Source organism: Bombus flavifrons, chromosome 11 (assembly GCF_040668555.2).
Source record: "Bombus flavifrons isolate JBK064 chromosome 11, iyBomFlav1_principal, whole genome shotgun sequence".
Lineage (NCBI taxonomy): Eukaryota > Metazoa > Arthropoda > Insecta > Hymenoptera > Apidae > Bombus > Bombus flavifrons.
In genome coordinates, this window is record NC_138452.1 from 329,274 (window position 1) to 349,465 (window position 20,192).

General features: G+C 34.9%; 2 protein-coding genes across 4 annotated transcripts; both read left to right on the top strand.

Annotated features, from left to right (window-relative positions):
- Window positions 1-6,377: 6,377 nt before the first annotated feature.
- Window positions 6,378-13,369, top strand: LOC138185310 (very long chain fatty acid elongase 7). Of its 3 annotated transcripts, XM_069124179.1 has the most exons (5): window positions 6,378-7,067; window positions 10,757-10,850; window positions 12,057-12,138; window positions 12,221-12,492; window positions 12,573-13,369. In XM_069124179.1, exons 2-5 carry the CDS (start codon window positions 10,812-10,814, stop codon window positions 13,077-13,079), a joined length of 900 nt encoding a protein of 299 aa, XP_068980280.1. In that variant the 5' UTR covers window positions 6,378-7,067; window positions 10,757-10,811; the 3' UTR covers window positions 13,080-13,369. The 3 variants fall into 3 exon arrangements, with proteins under 3 accessions (XP_068980280.1, XP_068980281.1, XP_068980282.1); XM_069124180.1 differs by lacking the exon at window positions 10,757-10,850; XM_069124181.1 differs by lacking the exons at window positions 6,378-7,067; window positions 10,757-10,850 and adding an exon at window positions 10,912-11,949.
- Window positions 13,370-15,027: 1,658 nt separating this feature from the next.
- LOC138184995 (very long chain fatty acid elongase 7) lies at window positions 15,028-19,633 on the top strand. Its single transcript, XM_069123547.1, has 5 exons — window positions 15,028-16,754; window positions 16,829-17,019; window positions 17,082-17,162; window positions 17,407-17,590; window positions 17,935-19,633. Exons 1-5 carry the CDS (start codon window positions 16,694-16,696, stop codon window positions 18,255-18,257), a joined length of 840 nt encoding a protein of 279 aa, XP_068979648.1. The 5' UTR covers window positions 15,028-16,693; the 3' UTR covers window positions 18,258-19,633.
- The last annotated feature ends 559 nt before the right edge of the window (window positions 19,634-20,192 follow it).

Below are 20,192 nucleotides of genomic sequence, written 5' to 3' on the forward strand. Positions count from 1 at the left end.
GCTTTTTTTTAAATTTTTTTCTTTTTTTTTTTTTAATTTTTCCATCGAGACAACGATCTACAGTGGGATCCGTTATAACGAGACGTGATAAAGTGCACGCGTACCGAGCGAAAATTCAAAGTCGATTTTCTGGAAAACAAAGCCTCAAACGAAAAATTTTTATTCGACTTCTTTTTTCGCGTAGAATCACCCCCTTTCCGCTTGTACCACCAGTTACCAACCACCCTATATAATATCTCTAGGCAAATATTATAACAAAGCATTTTCATTCACATAATATGTATCAATGTTGACATTTAGTTCATGCTCGGAGTTTATTTATTATTTCTTTTATCTGTGATGCGTTCATCGTCACAGAAGAATTGGGTCGAATAATTACGACGATTCGACGTGATAGAAATTTTGATCGAGCAATTTAACATTAAGCGTTCTCGCGGTACTTATATCACAGAAATTACTGTTTTGCATTGTACGCTTTAACCTTTCCGCTTTTGAAGGTTACGACAGTTATTCTTAAACTCGCTTTGCAAATGCTATCTAGGGCGGACAATGTGGCGATTCGTGCAGAAAAATCACGCGACAATGCCTTATTGTTAGTCGATTCCAGATCGTACCTATCAAGGTCTCCTCCATCGTCAAAGAACTTTTTTTTTTATATTGCCGATCGAAGCGTCTCAGTTTATTTTAGTTTATCACCTTTTCGTATAGCGCTATGCGATTAAATCACGATTGCCAAGGCAAACTTCCGATAAATAGAGAATGTTATAAGAAAATGATTTCCTTCCCTTCCTATATGAATAAAGCAAAACAATAATATACTTTTATGGATCTTTTAATTTCATAATCGGCTCATTTTCTTCCATATCATTGATTTATTAATCCAATAAGATGCATTGATTTACGTATGATGAATTACGTATGATGACGTATTGAATACAATTTTTTGATACTTGGTAAATTACATAATGCATTAGATCATGAAAAGTTCTCTAGATTAATTGAATTGTAGCTTGTATATGTAATTTTCTTCGATTATTTAAAACTTTTGTTTCATTCTTTTTCCTCCAAAGCGATTGCATTTACTTTCACGATAAAGCATTCACGATTGCATTTTTCACCTTAGTTAATTAGATACGCACTTTTTTTTAAATATCCTTCACATTCGCATCATTGAAAAGTTTTCACATAAATTTGTTCATCCGCAGAAAACACATGTAAGAGTTTCAAGAATTATCGCTTTTGGCGATATTTTTATACGCTTCGGAATCGTTTTTATGTTTTGTGTTTGTCACGTACAAGGGTAATTGGACGGCAACGTCAACGAATAACGCAATTATAGAATTATTAAGGTGTAATGTAATTTCGCTACCTTGAAACTCCGCGCTGCATACAACGGTATTCAGCATTTACCGCGCGTTCGCTATTCTCAAATATGTAACTTCATAAAACGCGAAATTTGCGGATGAAAACCTTCCCAATTTTCTTTCATCTCGATCTGTCATATTTCGTTTCCATTAATCTTCTGTATTAATTTTTTGTTTCGAATAATAATTGACATTTTATCTCCGTTAATTCAAACGCAGATACGCAAAGATACTTTCCAAAGATGTTCATACGTAATTTATATACGTTCTTATGTTTTTGTAGCTAATGGCGTATTCACGTTAACATACAACGGCTCATGAAAATATTTGAAGATTTATCACAGGAAATTCTTATGCGTAACTATATATGTATATTATGTATATAATACAAAGCATTTTCAAATATAATTATCGTTGTGATGGAAGAACTATGATGATTATAGTGGCAAAATTTGAAAATGTATATAGAAGCTACAAGATATTTACTGAAAACACATATCTAGTAAAAAATTAACATATAGCATGAATAACTATTTTAAACATATGTGTTAAGAAAAGTCCCACCATTAATGGGTGAATATGGATATTGAGACTTATAATTTAAAACTCATATAAATACAGCTTGTAATTTCCACTAATCGTAAAAATTTCTTTCAAAAATGACAAATGTAATGTTACACTAACTGTTTGCATCTAGAATATTGTTTTTGTTCATTTTATCCATGCCTCTTCGTCAATCCTCTTGAACTTTTAGAATCGATCATGATGCATCGTCCAGCTAAGTTTATTTTGCAATACTCCCGACTAGTCAACGCCAATAGACATCACGCCCACGCAACGGATTTAACAGCTGCTCTTCACGTTCCTCTTCGCCTCTCTAAAACCAGGTCTCGAAATAAAAATGTAAGAAATAGTAGGAACGACTTTTTGCGAACTGGAATTTCCTCTAAAGTCATGGCGCGGCGCTTTGTTGTAAGCAGAGATGCGAGTTACCCACGATAAAAGGACCAAAACGGAAAGGCCTTCACGTGGTACAACGCACCGCAGACTCAAAGGACTCTCGTGTCGCTTGAACTTATATCTAAAGCCACGCTTAAATCCAATGGAAATGGATGTAATCGACAGCCTGTAATTTAACGTAATTGCATGATCAAATGGAAATCTAATGCAGTGCTATGTGTCGCGCCGCAACAAAATCATTCGTAGTCGAGAGATCGCGAATGCTATTGCTCGTTCGTCTCTTTCGAGTTCGAACTACGTTACCGTCCAACTGTTGCATAGCTACTCGCGTTCATTCGTCCCACTACAACACTACTACCTTTCATTCATTTTGCGCTACGATTCTTACGATGTCGAGATCTTCCGAATTTCTTCCTGTGAATTTATTTTTACATTGAATTATTTAAACAATTACAGTGTCGTGTTACTGTGAATGGTTCGATTACATACGGAAGAAAAGAAGTGTTTATAGACTTGATAGGTTGATATGTTATTTGTATGATACTGTAGTGAAGATTGACATTAAGACTATTATTGAAAAAGAAATATATAGAACTGGAGTAGAACTAGAGTACAAATTTCAGTTACTCGAACAAAAGATTAGTGTTTGATTAAATGAATCTCTGTTAATTAAGTTCTAAATAAACTTGAACTTGTTGCTATTGAACCTACTTGAATATTAACACCTATTGTATAAAGGAAAAGTCATAAATGTTTAGGAGGATCAGTTAATCAATCAACAAATTTACATAAACGGAGTTTTACTATACAGAAAGTAGATATAAAAATTAATACGATAAGAAGCTCTAGTTGTCATCGGCAATGTTTTATTGATATACAATTCGAGACATCTGCGTCTAAAATCCAGAGACACGGCCTCAGGTTATCAATAAGATCCTTGAGCCTTTCACAATTCAGACTCTTATATTGTCTCTCATTTTTTAAACTCTATATGTGTAACTCTTTTCCTGGAATAATATCCTATTCTTTCAACGGTGTAGCCAGCTTCATCAGATGCCTGAGGGTGTATATACCGTTACTGATGCAGCGTCGTGTAGACAATGACACTGTTTCGTTAACAGCAATGAGTCCCGGAACGTTCAACGAAGGTAACTGCAACTGATGATTAAACCTTCGAACTATGCCAGGAAAAAACCCGATTTATGCTCCGACGCGAATAAGGAGTTTGATTCGACTCCGATACACCTTTGGTTCGTTTCCTCCCCACAGATTTTCATCAGCGAGTTTATCGATTATTACGTCGTCCTTCGTGAAGGAAGGCACATATGTTTAGTGTAAACTTTAGAATCACCTTGTGTTTGATACCTCCACTTGGAGTTATATCGTTGTTAACTACCGCGAGTCGCGCAACAGTGATCGTTAGGGTAAATCAATAGTCGCGAGATGGAAGTAATAGAGAGTTGGACGATGTTGACAATTATGATCCAGTTGGATCCTCCTATATTGCAAGTAAATTACGGTGGATGCTCGAAGTTCGTTAATCGTTGAAGATCCAAGTGTAAAACGGTTATATTCATGCACGTGGGTCCATATTGTATCATCGTGCCGCGATTACACAGCTCGACGACGCTCACCAACACAACCGCGTCATTGTCCAACTCGTGTCTCCTATGTCAGGGCCAATAAGTCTTACGCAAAGCTCGGTTTTCTAACGATTGACGAGTGAGCCAACCAATCGGACGTAGTGCTGTTCCATGTTTGTTCAAACATTTCGCAAATCAAGTCCATTATCCGCTTGTATCCACTCGAACGTATGCGACGTCTACCTATTCCGATCGAATATTTGCTCCAACATTCGTGACTCGATATTAACTTTTTCACGTTCGTGCTTTTTTTATAATCGAACAATCTTTCAAAGACGAGAGAATATAAAAGAATCGGTGTTGATATGTAGAACTTCTCGTCTCAATTTGTGTGTTAAAATTTTTCTTTCCTGATTATAGTTGGGTGTTAGTCATGTTGCGTTCTTTTGGTGTCTTTTTTATAGTTAAAAGATTTCTTAAAATTAAGAAGATACAAGGAAATAATTTCTCACTTCAAATTTATATTAACATTTTTGTAAATACGAAAGTTTTAAAGTGTTAAAAGTATTTTTACCTTTGACAATTCGACATCAATTTGTACATATTATAATCTAGAAAAAAGATGAAATTTTAATTATAATTAGTGACATTTTATTAATAAGCTGATTATCATGTTCGTATTTAACATTTTCTAATTTATTACGTCACAAACTATGAAAATTGTTCTATTTAATGGAGTTAAAGTTTAATTAAAAGATATCAGCGAAACACAAATATATTTAACATTCTTATAGCAAAAGTGCATGAAGTATTAAATTAATAACGAATATCATTCGGGATTATTAATTTTCTTTAAAATCCGGAATCAAATAAGTTGCTTCAAAGAGTAATTAATTGGTCCTCTCATACTTTATTTATAAAATATATTGTTATTAAAGAATATTACTATTATTCTCCAATGTAACGTTGATTTCACGAATTTTTACCTTGCAGCTATCTAAAAGACAATTGTGGTTTACAATTTATAAATTTTCACAAGTTGAATTGCGTTTTATACCGCAAACCAGTTACAATTATAGGATTATAGAATTATCGAATTATATAGATAATTAGGAAATTAAACGATGTTCATCTGCATATATGCATATCTTCATATATAAAACGAGGTGATTGCGCAATAAACTGTCCTTCGATCGTTTACTGATCGGTATTCACGCAGCTACATCTCGTTATACTGTCGCGTAATTTTATCTTTTTTTAAACCGTAATCAACGTTAATAATGCAGAGATAAAAGTTAAGATATCTTTTAATTTTATATTATGATTTATGTAGAGTATACATATTTTGCTGTGAATGCGTTTTTCATACAAGCTTATGCTACAATTATGTAAATTACACATAATTGATCGAAATTGAAGTTCCAGATATTAAAATATTCTGTATAATTATCAACGGTCTCATAACTAGTCAAAACGTAACTATTTAACCTAGACCCATGTCATCCGGTGCATCTAGGTTTTGCGCAGACGGTTATACGGAAAATGTTCCATTTTTGGTTTAGATGACTTTCTCAGTTGTCCATTGTTGGATTATCATTCATCGTTCGTCGGATTTGTAATGTGAATAAACTATTCATGTCAATTCAACTCGAAATTGCCGAAATTCGTAAATGCGTTTGCCTTTAAGATACAAGGAAATTAATATACTAAATAGCTGAAAAGAGTTTAAATAAATGATATCTATATGAAACAATGCAGATGCGATCAAGCACACGTTGATTATTCGTATTAAGGTATTTCACAAGGTATAAGGTAAGGTATTTTACAAAATGATTAAAAATCTTAGTTCTACTTACTTTCTTTGAACTTACTTTCTGTAAACAAGAATTTAACCTCCGTTTCGCCATTTTCAAATAATGATAATGAGAAATACGTAATATCGGTAATTTCGGCGTTCAAAATGCCATATATTATAATGCGAAGTTGTCGTTTTGTTCATTTCCCAATTGTTTGTTGATGTGCAGTGTGAAAGTACAGACAGCCAAGAAATTTCTTCCTAGGGGAAGAATCTTAGACATGCGTAAAGAACTATGACTTTCGAGTCTCAGCGTGTTTTACTTTTGAAGAATACCGTCGCGATGTAAATACCGTAAGCAAGAACTCTTCCATTTTGTTTTCCACTGTCTAATTATGTTATACTCGAGTAACGAAGCATTTCTTTATTACACGAGACATCGGACTCAGAAGTTGATCGCACCGCGATTTAAATTTCGCTGAAACTGCATTCACACCACGACTACGATTAATTAAATGTTATTGACACACATCGAGCGACACGTGAAATTTCGAAACTTTCAAGAATTTTCAGTGTTGTGGATAAATATGGTATAAAAGGGAGAGCGTAGGTGGTGTCATTTAATCAAATGAATTCGCATTTGAATTTAGTGCGTTCGTGCGTTCTATCGGTGGGAAACGAATTAGAATCTTCGTGAAGAAAAATTGGAGAAGACGTCTGTAAACATGCGGGAATAGGAAATGCTAGTTACGTCGAAAAGAGTGACGTATGGAATGGCAAGATGCGGTGTGAAGCGGTGTAGCGGAGGAACATTTGTTCGGGAATCGGCTACATCGACTCCATTGCTAAGCGTAATCACGAACCAGTCTGGCTGAAAGGGATATAAGACTACGACTGCACAGCTTTGCGTTGTCAGACTGTAGAGGATATCGTTCGTGGTCAAACTAGAGGGAAAGAGAACCTTGGCATCGGTGTTTCTCAGTGGTGCGTGCTGAAAGACCGAAAATTGCCACTTCGATAACAGTTATCTCGGATACATCGCGTTTACAGTGTCTTAGTACGACTCCTTTTGCACACCCTACAGCCAACGACATTCGACTGTTGCTTTTGGTTTTTTCCACGTACTTTTCTCGAACAACGGCCGTTTCGTGACTTCTTCATTGTTTTGAACTGCAACTATTAGTAACGGGTCTTGCGTACAGGACACTCTTCAGCTATTAAGACGACACGAAGAAAAGCTAGTCACAGGTAGCTACATCGTGGTTCGTTCATCGGCAAGGTTCTCTCTTCTTCCGATACTTTGATAACCTCGCATCACGACACCAAGCATCTTCATCGTCGTTCGACCGTACCTTTCCGCAACAGGTGAGAGTAACGTCTCTTTTTTATCCATCATTTCACTTTCGTTCTCTGCTTGCTGTCGCTTATTCGAGTAAACGCACTTTGACGCTCTGTTATTCCACAAGAATTCCGATAGACGGGCGTGTATAAACGTAGTTATGGAGAATAGTGATGCGTTTTAATTGTTTAAACATTCTTTTCGAAAGATTTATCGAGATTCAGTTTGTTCCTAGAGATTATACTTATGCAAAACGTGCTACGTACATCGGATATCGCTCGTTTAAATATACCACATAAATTATATCAGTGCGTATTTGCGGTATGCTATGTGATAGCAGATTAGCGTAAAACAATAGTATTTAGATTTACTATTAATGACATGATCTGCAGACAGTCTGTGGAAAATCGACAAAACTTTCTAAGATGTAGTCACACGGGCCATGATAGGCGAGACAGTTTCTGCGGAATAACAGTTTCTAGAGTATAGTAGAATAATACATATGCGTATCTTCTCTTACTTTACAAAATTCCTGTTCTGCGAACTGCCTACAGATATGTTGAAATCTATGCAAACACGCCTTGAGAAGTGATTACATGCTTAAATGCCGTGCTCAATGCTCTTTTTCAATCGTGAATAATGAATTTTGCAATGACACAAACGTTCGTGCTAATGAACTAGAATCATCGAAGGATTGTTTTGAAATTATATTACAGATTGGGAAACGCATCCAATTTTTAAGTCGGATACTTTAAACAGTAGTGAAAACGAGAGCAATTTCATTTAAATTCCTGCGCGTCTGATCGTTAGATGTTGGTTCCCTTTCTAAAAAAGAAAAAAAAAAAGCCAAGAACGATAAATGACAAAGAAATTATTGATAAAAATAGCTGTTCCTGTGTCGCTACAAGAATGGTCACGTCACTTAATCGAAAAATTATTCTGGACGCGTATCAACGTATGTTAACACAGATTGAGAATTGCGACTGTCAGCCCGTATATTTATCAATCGAACGTACATTTCGCAAACGTAAATTTGTCAAGTTATTTATAAACGTTAAAGAATGTACTAATGGATAATAGATAATTGATATCGTATTGCAATATTTATAGAACACATTGTTGATTGTATATTCACGTTTTGTTTATCAGTTTCTCGTTGTTATTAATTTTTTAATTAAGATTTTTAATTAAGATCAATTATGACGAGGAGACAGACCATGAATTGAAAGATATATTCTTTGATATTAAAAGATATAAGAAGAGGCTATGATTAAAATGTGTAAAAATATACGAAGTAAAAGCCCCACTTGTAACAAAGATTTCTACAATTCTCTTTCCAAAGATGTGTATCTGATAATTATTGATTCGATAGGAAACGTGTGGACAGTATTTATTCGCATCGTTACATCGTCATAAATTATCACTGCAAATATTATCACTGCAAAAAATATCAATTGCAAAGAGATCATGTAAATAGAGCGACATGTCGGAAATTCGAATTGAAAATGTTTGTTTCCTGCAAACAAACGTAGATATTTGGTCATCTTTTAATCTTATTGTGAGGATATCTACCTTCTGACTTCATGCACGACGGCAAGAACCTATGTTTTGTCTAAATTAAATTAAACCAGTTTCACAAAGGAAAAAATCATTATGATTAAATCTTTTCAAAATTGTTTATCAAAGTTGTCTTAGGTTCCAGCAAAGTGCTGTCTCGATTGAGTTAGAGTGGCTACAAAATTTTTTGCACGTTATTGTATTTGTTATTACAATATCTACACATTAATTAATTACATTTAAATATATTAAATTTCGTATCATTTAGTAGAACGTTCATATGACTATAAAAATTTGGTACTATGTAAATGCAATATATAACCTGATAAGTATATAACTCTTCAGTTCACACTTGATCGAATTGATCAAGACTAACATTATTTGGTCATTTAGTCGCCATACAATTTCAAATATAAACAGCGGTTTAATGACATCCAACATCGTTTCATATGTCAATAACGAAGAAAACTATTGAAAAAATAGTCGAAGAAGAATTTTCTTCCGTGGATGAATCCTGTTTTATTATTACTTTTTCTTCTGACTCGAGTGCATTAATTTTCGAACGCATTGAGAACTGTATTTTGCGAATCGACGATATTGATTGTTAAGGTCCTATTTGTTTTTCCATACAAAGAGAGATACCGAGATGACGAGGGCATAACGTCATCAAACTCTATTTGTAATCGATTTTCAAACTAAAAGATGATAAAAAAAAATGTTATATACGATAAAAGAAATCTCAGTCAAAATAACTAGCGAATATTCAAACGGAATCGTTAAATGTGCATCTTTCTTGACGAATGAAATAGTCTTGATAAGACGACGACAGTATTATGCGTGAAAAGCTGTTCTGCTATAAGCTGTATGATATTTCGAGAGGTTAACAAGATGCATGTAGGTTGCATCGGGAACTATTTTAAAATGTCGATGACCGCGTTATTGGAACAGAAAACTGTGAAAACGCGAAGGGCAAGGTAACTAGGTACTTATAACTCTGTAGATAGGTATATAAGTAGATACCTACTAAGTGTGGTTACATTTCGCCTCTTTCCATTGATATCAGATATGTAACATAACAAATTATATATACGATGCAACAACGCAGCAAAGCCGTAAAAAAACTGTTTCCTGTTTTTGTCCATACTACATTTCTACAATAATCTACATATACATTGTTGGTAAAAATTGTTAATGGAGGAGTTTAAAGACTAATTAAGCCAACGACATCAGTCGTTTTTTCCCAACTAGACTATCAAATCGTTGAGACAACAAGCGTCAGAAGCCACTTAATTTATAATAATGATTGAATGTTGGTAAGTTTTACGTTGGACTCCTTGATTACATAGGCAATATCGTAATTATATTTTTGTATTGTATTGCGTTGCACGCGTTTATTCGTGATGAACTCGGTCGTCCAACCGGTTTAATACGATTTTCCTCCTACGTCGTTGTCGCAAGGAACAACATAGGTTCTATACGCACTCGGAGGAACAATTTTATAGAATTCACTTGCCTTGAACGCTGACGCATGACTAGTTCTTTCTCCCACTAGATAATTTTTGATCTATTTCTCATTTAATTAACGTCAAGCCTTGCAAAGATTTATGTCAATCGTACCGCGAGATTCTCAGCTTACTGAATAACGTTCCAATCACGATCGTTTCATCATAACGCATCTTTAATGAAAACGTACAATTTTTTGCCGTTTTCCTAACAAAGAATAGTAAAATGACTGAATAATAATGAATGAATAATTTAAAGAGACATATTTACCATATTTCATCTAATGACAAGCGGTGCGATTGCGAAACAATCATTTTTCTCGAGGTTATGACATCATTGCATTCATTCATCTTTTAATCTTTCTAAAATATATCATGTATGCATATATCATGCTTGCATATTTTGATGAAAAACAGGCAGATCGAAAACAAAAAATTAAGTTCCCAGCTATCACGAATGCAGAGTCATCGGCAGAAGTTCTGCTAAAAGAAAGGTTTAAAAAAGGAAATAAAAAAATTTGTGAAAAGGCACTTGAAGCAGGAAAGTCCCAACACGTATATCTGAATTCAAGGGCATTGTGTTCCCCAATCCCCGAATCGGGGATTACTGAACCCATAGTTACTGACATGAAAAGATAACGAATGTGAACAAACAGGTTTTCGATGCTCCGTTGGTTGAAGTTGGGCAAAAGGGACACGAGATAAACAGCAATGCCCGTTGAAGATCCCGTTCACCTTGGTTCGCGACTAGTAAGTATTCACCAGCAAGGTTCCTGTCCCCTTCCAGCCTGCAGATTGCAAGCTACATCTCACTTCTTTATTCTCAGAATATCTTCTATTCTTTCTTCTGTAATCACGGCCTAGAGCAATTTCTGTGTCTCGCTATGACAAGACACTTTTCAACCGCATTCAATTACGAATCTCGATCTTTCTTATACTTTCGATATTCTTATGTCGTTATCCCATAAATTTTAATTATTTTCAGAGAAGCGGCTTTCTTTATTTCTAATTCGATCGAGATATATTAACAAGGTTAATCATGTGCTACCTTTTATCTCATTCATCGATTTAAGATCAAAGGCCAAAGATCACAGCGTAAACCTTTTATAAATGCACTAGTATGTAGCATTAAGGAAACACTGGAATTCAACTGGGTTTCGGAACTCAAAATGAAATGTCGCGACCCTAAGTTACACTCAACGTAACAAAGTACGATACACCGCGATGCCTGATTAATGTTTACTGTAGACAAGGGCGCACATTTCTCCTCAGATCCAACGTTTTTCAAATTCCAACGTTGACCAAATTTGCTTGGTCATATCCACCGACGAAAAAATGTCAGCGCGACGTTGTACTTTGGTTGATTGCGTTCCACTGATAGCAGTTCGGCACAAAGATTAGAACGAGATCATCCGAATCGATAGTACGCACATCTTAGTCGTGGGCCCAGAGACGTGCTTCCTTTCATTATTTTTTCACTGTTTGATGCGAGTAAACGCAAGACGTTGCTCATTTACACATCTCCTTTGCTTAATATCCTCTTCATCCACTCAATCGCATCTACGTCTCGATACTCGAGCTGTGAGAAGTTCGAGAATCTATACGCGCAAGCAAACTATATGACCAAATGTTGCGTCATCTATGATTATTCTTATTATTATTAGCTTCCAACGAAGCTAAGAAGTATTCACTAGTAATTACTAGTATTTACTAAACATTCGTTGAAGAAAGACATTTAACGATCGCGTTGCAATGGGCGCCCTGGACGACTAGACTTTGATTGCCAGAAAGCGATATCGTTAAGCCAATTATGCACTAACAATACAAAATTCTCATAAATCACTTTCAGGTTTAGTATAAGCCACGTAAACTCTTTATAGTAATCCGCGTGATTTATCGTTTATTTCTCAATGCAAGGATAACCGGATAAATTGAAGGTATGTCGTTTTCTTTCAGATTTGTCCATTTACTAGCAATCAACAAAAAACAATGTCGACCATCGTAGATTGGTACAAAGACGTTCTAAACAATAGAAGTCGTAAGAAACATTTTTATAAGTAATACGTGAATACCTTTATAAGCGATTTATGATTTATAATACGCCTCTTTAACAATTCCAGATCCATACACGCAGGATTGGTTTCTCGTGTCAGGACCAGGTCCTCTGGCGGTAATTCTCGTTACCTATGTGTATTTTTGCCTATCCGCTGGACCAAGGTACATGAAGGACAAGAAGCCGTACGAATTGAGGAAAACCATGATCGTGTACAACTTCGTTCAAGTGCTATTTAGTATATATCTCTTTTATGAAGGATTGATGGCTGGATGGCTGCATGACTACAATTACTCTTGTCAGCCTGTTGACTATTCGGACAATCCAAAATCTATGAGGGTATTTTTCGTCATAATTCGCTAAACAAATGCCGAATAAACGGCGGAATATTGTAACGCTTGTGAAATTGTGATTTACAGATGGCTAAGATTGTGCACTTCTACTTCATGTGCAAGTTGACAGAGCTTTTGGACACGGTATTCTTTGTTCTACGGAAGAAGAGTCGTCAGATCTCAACCCTTCACGTGTATCATCACACTCTAATGCCGGTTTGCGCTTGGATCGGAATCAAGTTCCTGCCGAATGGCCATGGAACGTTCTTGGGCCTCGTTAACTCTTTCATTCACATAATCATGTACATGTACTACATGCTGTCCTCGATGGGATCACACATGAACAAATATCTCTGGTGGAAAAAGTATATAACGATGCTTCAGTTGATTCAATTTGGCATGATTTTTATCCATACCATTCAACTATTCTTCAACGGATGCAATTTTCCGAGGCCTATTGCGTTCCTGCTTTTGCTGAACGCGACGATCTTCATCTACATGTTCGGGTCGTTCTACATCGAAAATTACCGTAAGAGACAACGAACACAGATAAAGGATGAGAAAATAAATATGGCGGCGAAGAAAGTGGAGTGAATTAATATCGTTGATGCGGTTTTATTTTCGCTTGTTGTACTCCTCTTCGTTACAAATGAACATTTCACCTTCGTTAGGTACATAGAAGAGTACTAGCATAGAACGGTAAATTTAATGTTTCAAATATTTATTGCTGGTTGATTGATTTCGTATATTCGAAAACTAGAGACGATCTTCATCTCATCGATGACGATCTCATTTCTTTCCTTTACATTCTTTTGTTCAAAAATTTATTTTATGATCGAACATTGACCACGCGTAATATATATTTGTGTATGAAATATATATATATATACATAATATATTTACATACTTTATATATATATATATATATATATATATATATATATATATATATATATATATATATATATATTAGGCGCAAATGTAATTCTGAGTTGTCATACCTTTAGGTTGTTGCATCTTAAATTATCAATTATTTTTAAAATCTTTCTATTTAATTATAGTAGAGTTTGTAGGAAATACGTAAGAGTTCCTTTCTTTTCTTCTTTTTATTAAATTCGATATATTGTTTCTTGCCTAAAAGTGGAGCAGATGCATAATATGTATTCTAGGTATGAAGAGAACATATGTAGTCATACCACAGATAGATAAATCTCGATAGATAAATCAAGTATCTCCAGCAAGAGAAGTAAGTAAATTGTGATTCAAGATACCAGACATCGCGATTTTAAAAATCAAGTATCTCCAGCTTGTGCCTTATCATGAAAGGAAAGTACTGCATTGAAAAAATACGAAATCAGTTTCATATCGTAACGTTCGGTCGATAACGTTGATAATGAAGGAAACATGATCAAAGGGTTTATCAATCAATTCGGCTCTTTGATGAGCTCATCGAATTACACTGTTCGTCGATAAGATAGACCAATAATGTGCCTTTATCGAATCTTCCTTCGAATGGAAGTATCAATGTACTTTATTGTATTGAAAATTTATTGTATGGGAAATAATTGGTACTTTTTCTAATCACTGTTTTCATAACAATTTGGTAACTATTTAGCACAACAACTTTTTATACGAATGTACATACCTACTTATAAGTGAAAATAGAATTTAGTACAGAAGCAAAGGTCAATTTATTTTGTTTATACCAGTGCAAATAAGTTATAAAAACGTCCAGCGTTAGAAATAAAGTGAATTATCTTAAATTACGTATAACGTTGTACATCTTTTCAACGTTTAAAAATTTTCTATTTAATATGAAAGTACATGTGCAATAAAGTAATTACATTTTTAGATATATCCTCGAATATTTCTCTCCTTACGATTGAATTTCCTCGATTTCTTTTCTTCAATGATTTTGATATCCGTTAATATCAATTAAACCACGTTTGAAATAAACAAAACACGTATTGAAGGCCAGCGGATCTTCGATTATACGCTGGTCAATGTCCTTTTGTCGTTAAGGGTCACGACCATCGGACCCACGGGACCTCTTCATCCGTTTCACTTCAACGCTACACACGTGTAAATGACGAATCGATTACTTGCAAGATCTGCTCAATTCTATAATTCTTCAATTAATTGTTTCTAATGCATACACGTCTAATGCATATAGTGATTCTAACAAATTCGTTTCCAAGTTCAATTAGTTACAACGAAGTAATATTTGCATATTAATATTCCATACCTTCATTGGGCGTTTTTCATCTTCGATTTTAAAAAGCGCTTTGATCATCGAAAGTAACAATTCCAGTGCCTTAATACATGGAAGCACATTCACGAGAGTAGAGAGTAGTATTTGAAAAATAAATTCGAAACAAAGAGCTCCACTTTCAGTCTGCTTGGCCACGCAAGGCCACGATTATCGATTCTTTATGCGCTTAATTAGTAAATGACATGGATTACGTATAAGAGACTTCCATAGGCGATGTTTTATCATAATTTTCAATAATCTAACATCTTATACATAATAATCATCGTATACATAACGCGAATACTCTATCGGTTAAAGAAGTATTATACAGGTAGAAAAGCCTTTCGTAAAAGCAACTGACACAGAGATAAGTTTTTTTCTGTTACTCGCAAATAGCTTAATTTCTCAATTTCCTTTCAATACGTCAATCAAACAAACTAAAAATGTAAAAATAAATAAATTATCAAATGAATATTAATTATTTTTAAAATTTTAATTGATTAATTTAGCTTTAATTATTTTGTTGACGTCTAAACAGAAACTCGTTCTATTAAGGAAGAAAAACTCCAGAAACACTTGTATAATATTCAACTATGTCGTAATATTGTTACAGCATAATTTCTCGTCTTACTAGATTTCTTAGAACAGGCACCGATATTGTAAAGTAGTTCGTTATGCAGTTAACAAATCTCCTTATTGTGTGAAAATGTCAGATGTTTGTTATAAGATTAAAGACATACGGGCTTTATTAATTTGTTTATAAAATTTCCACTCATAATCTTTCGTTTACGTATCGTAAATCTCCATTTTTATGATTCAATGATCGTAAAACGGAGTGTTTGCTTGCAGTTATTGTAAATATAAAAAGAGAGGTTATTATTGCAAAATAATACAAAATTGCACAGCTGCGATCATTTTTGCATACCGCGTTCCGGAAGTCTGACACGATTGCAGCAATTTGATAATGTGCTTATATACCAGTCCCAACATTCTCCCCACAGAACAATTATGCATATTTGATTGCATTTCGTGCTAGCTATCAAATAAATGATTGAGCTTTTTTTGTTTACGTAATGTCAAGGGAAAAAATACATCTAAAAAACATCAAACAATGACCTATTTTGAATATTTGCATTAATATTTTCAATTTCTATTCTTTTCTAATTGTCGTTCGCGTAGCTCGAATAGAACAGTAAATAAGAATGAGAAGGTCGAAAGTCACTAAATGCGTGTGACAGAATGATATACAATGCCTTGAATTCGAGTTTCTTTGAAATACCCATAGAATCAGGGAATATTAAATTAAACCTTTCTACGATCTGATATCTTTTCGTAGGGACATGGAATAGAAAATTAAGCGCCTTCGGCTTGAAGGTCGTACACCCTTGAAGAAAGGGGACAAAAAATTGTCTCGAAACGGCGTTATGTGTTTTCAGGGGCTGGCTATTTGGTTTCGACTCCAGCGTTTAATTAAAATACAATGACTATACGATTCGATAATGTTTTTGACGGGGGAAATTGCTTTCATCAGTCTACTTGTATTTTGCGCGGGGTTTAGTTGGATTGGAAGACTCTGGGTAGTGACTTAAACAATCAATCGAAAGCCATTGTTAGTAACTTTCTACCTTCGAAAAATTCAATACGTTTCACCTTTTAACATTTTTTTGTGTGTGTGTGTGTGTGTTTTCTTCCTTTCGTTTATTTTTATTTTTTGTTCCTTTCATTTTCACTGCGTTGCCAATGATTCACAAAACTCGATAGTAAGCATAGGAAAACTGGATGATTTAAAAGCTAACAAACGTTTAGGAAGTATCTGCTCGAAAAGAGGAATTAGGTTTGATTTTTTTTATCAAGGTTAGTTGAACCAACTTTACCATTTCGGAATTTCACTTGGATCTTATGAAGTTTTTGTGAGAGACGTTAGTTGGAATCCCATCAATTATTTAGTGATAGCAATATGGCGACGTTGATACGACGAATCTATCAAGGGTACCGCTACATTAACGAGGAACTAACAGGTACAGGGACGCGAATTTGTTGCACGCAAGTCAAAGATGCAAGTAGTCATGTGAATATTTTCTGTTTCCGGAAGATCCTCGCACGCAGGACTATTTCCTCATCGGATCACCATGGGGATGCTTTAGTATAGTAGCGTTTTATCTATACTTCGTGCACGTCCTGGGACCCAACATTATGGCAAAGAGAAAACCGCTCAATCTGAATAGAATCCTACAGATATATAACCTAATACAGATAGTATCGTGCGCATATATATTTTATAAGGTAAACGAGTATACATTTCTTTTAAATATGAAAATATAATAAATGTCTAAATGTAATTATAGGCATTGGTACTAGCCTGGTTGTTCCATTATAACTTCTACTGTGAACCAGTAGATTATTCGGATGATCCTCGCGCGGTCGAGGTACCTACATCGTATATTTCCTTTATATCCTAATTACTAGACTGCGAAAGTTTATGCGAATTCATATTTTTATGAACGTAAAAAAGTGTAAATATTGTAACAAGTACTTTCTATGTTTTATATATTCATTTTATGTTCACAGCGTTAAACTTTCTGTAAATGCATAACACCCCCAGTCTATTAATTACGATCTGTTCTCATCAGGATATTAAAGATTGAACTACTTGAATTACTTGAATCGCAGATAACCAAGATCGTTTGGGCGTACTTTCTAATGAAGCTCCTCGACTTACTGGACACGGCCTTCTTTATTCTTCGAAAAAAGCAACAGCAAGTGTCGTTTCTTCATGTTTATCATCACACGGGCATGGCTCTTGGTAGCTGGGCAGCCACCAAGTTTTTGCCCGGCGGTCACATTACCTTTTTAGGTAAGTAATATAATTTCACTCGTTCGATTTTAACTTCCTACAATATTATATATTAAAGAATATTTTTCATATCAGTCTTTCTATCGTAGAACTTGGCACATGTGTTGGATATTGATTATCATGAAATTGTTTCCATAATTTTGTGATTTTTAGTTCACGAACAACGTTCTTTAGTTCAACGACGACATATATTGTATCGACAATTGAATATTAAATACTGTATTTACCTTTGTCGTTTTACGTTTAAGGGAATCATTCGTGACAATGTGTCTCTACATAAAGTGATAACGTTTGTAAGTGTATATTTATATTTATTTATTAAATAAATAAATTTATTGCCACAGGTACTTTAAATTCTTTCGTTCATATGGTGATGTACACTCACTATCTGGCTACATCGCTGCGAATAAGCAAACCCTGGTGGAAGAAATATGTGACACAACTGCAGCTCACTCAATTCTGTTTGATAACGATCCACTTTGTAATGTTAGCCTGGGTGGAAGATTGTGGTTTCCCGAAGTGGACGGCGGCGGTGATGATTCCTCAGAATCTCTTCATGCTGATGATGTTCGGCGACTTTTACTACAAGTCATACATCAAAATGCGGAAGAGCCGCGAAAACGGCGTCTCGTCGGACGTCTCGAACGGAAAGTTGAAGAGTCAATAGCTACATCCTGTGCGCCCGGAACGGTTTAACGTTATTTCGTGTTTCCGACGCGCGAGACGACCCATCAAGTACTCGCGCGAGGAATATTTCTTTCTTTATAAGACAATAGCAATTTAGCGCTTCATACTTTAGACTTTAGACACTTATTAGCACCTAATATCTCATGCGTGTCGACGAAAGCCGAACAACGAAAGGACAGACATAAATGACAATTTAAAAATTCAATTTGAATTGTTCCGCCAAAGGTAAGGTTTACCTTATTATAAGAAGATTTGATGAAAGTCATTCGAGTTCTAAAGCATTTCTTCATATGCACGCAAACGCAGAATCTTTTCGTTGTATGGTTCACGGAACGCTTATTGTCGGTCTCATCTTTGTATTTAAGTCACTCATCATCTTCGTTACTTACTTCGTTAATTATTTGCAAAAGAGAGCATTTAACTCCAATGACCTTGACCTTGAGATCTGTTGTGGAATGCACTTTGTCCGAGGCGTAGAACGCTTATGGTTCGAGCAAAGTTTGATTAAGTTAGACTTTTTTTGGAGGGCTTAGACCGGCAGCTACCCATAAAATCTAATCTAACCATACCTTACTAGGATTAATTACTAGAATACTTTATTAGGATAGCAATCCTATGCAAATGAATATGAAATTTAATTTGTAACTGGTTATATTGAAGTATATATAATCTAACAAGTACCATTTTCTTTTTGTCATAGTTTTCGACTCACTATCGTCCTTAAACGCGGGCAAAGTGCACGTTACTTACAGTCATCCACTCTACAACATATTCGAAATTGAAATTCAAGAAAAACGAAAAAAAAAAAAAAATGAAAAAATTAAATTCGACAAGACTGGAGTTGAGGTCCTCTTTTGTGCATAATTACCCTTACTTCTACCAATCCATGACGATTGCAGCGCAAGCTTTAGCAAATATATGTGTAATTCATATTACTATCATCTTTCCTGTTGGACAGTACGACAGAGATAAATCATCGATGATATGACGTTTGCGCTGGAAGCAAATTATTTGTCACACAGAAACAATAAAATAATAAGTCTGTTCCATGACGATCGCGTAGCGCGCGTGTTATGAATAATCAATTACTTTACTTCTATTTTACTTCGAATCGATCAATATTGCCTTGTAAATAAATAACCGAAGCTTGTACAAAAAAAAAGGAGAAAGAGAAGATAACGCAACGTAAAAGTGTTCAACAGTTTTCGAGGATGCACAAACACACTCAAGGACATTCGAGGTTGCACAAGGTCGCACAAGGTCTCCTGCGCAATGGTCTGATTTTGAACATAATACGTACATGTATACATAATATAAACACAGTAAGTGTTTGAAGTGAAAATAATACATTACGTCTTAAATGATTTTGAAAATTAATTTCAGTAACCACCTGTATCATTTGATTCAAATTCTACATTATTCGACTTCCATGTCACTCGAGTACTACATTTGTTTCTAAATCACAATACCATCTATCTTAAATAATTATAATTGACTAAAGTTCGGGGTATTTGGAACAACTCGATTCGATCGTCCTTAATTGCTGCCTTTCACGAGCATAACGTAACGTTTGAGAATCACGTGCCATAGAGTAAATCGCGTTATGTCTACTCATAAATAATTTCATTCGAATCACGAATCAATAATCAATCATGTAACATTCTGTTCTTTTAAAAGTAACGATCGAAATTTCCCCCTGGCCATTTTCTAACAGGACGTGATCACGCGTTTTTCTCTAATCTGTGTAACACCTTAACCTATTTAACGAAATATGGAAACCAATAAAAAAATGAGTGCGAAGCTGAGTTAGGATCCAGTCGAAAAAGTCAACCTACTTTTGTGACACGTGAATGGATGGTCCAGGCGAAAGGTAAAACAAGTCGGGAGAACGGTGAAAAAAAGCACTCGAGAAGCT

Coding starts and splice junctions, on each gene's coding strand:
- LOC138185310 (XM_069124179.1), top strand. CDS start 10,812: ATGCCCGTTGAAGATCCCGTTCACCTTGGTTCGCGACTA. Junction 10,851..12,056: donor TTCACCTTGGTTCGCGACTA/GTAAGTATTCAC, acceptor GTTTTCTTTCAG/ATTTGTCCATTTACTAGCAA. Junction 12,139..12,220: donor CGTTCTAAACAATAGAAGTC/GTAAGAAACATT, acceptor TAACAATTCCAG/ATCCATACACGCAGGATTGG.
- LOC138184995 (XM_069123547.1), top strand. CDS start 16,694: ATGGCGACGTTGATACGACGAATCTATCAAGGGTACCGCTACATTAAC. Junction 17,020..17,081: donor GCGCATATATATTTTATAAG/GTAAACGAGTAT, acceptor ATGTAATTATAG/GCATTGGTACTAGCCTGGTT. Junction 17,163..17,406: donor ATGATCCTCGCGCGGTCGAG/GTACCTACATCG, acceptor CTTGAATCGCAG/ATAACCAAGATCGTTTGGGC.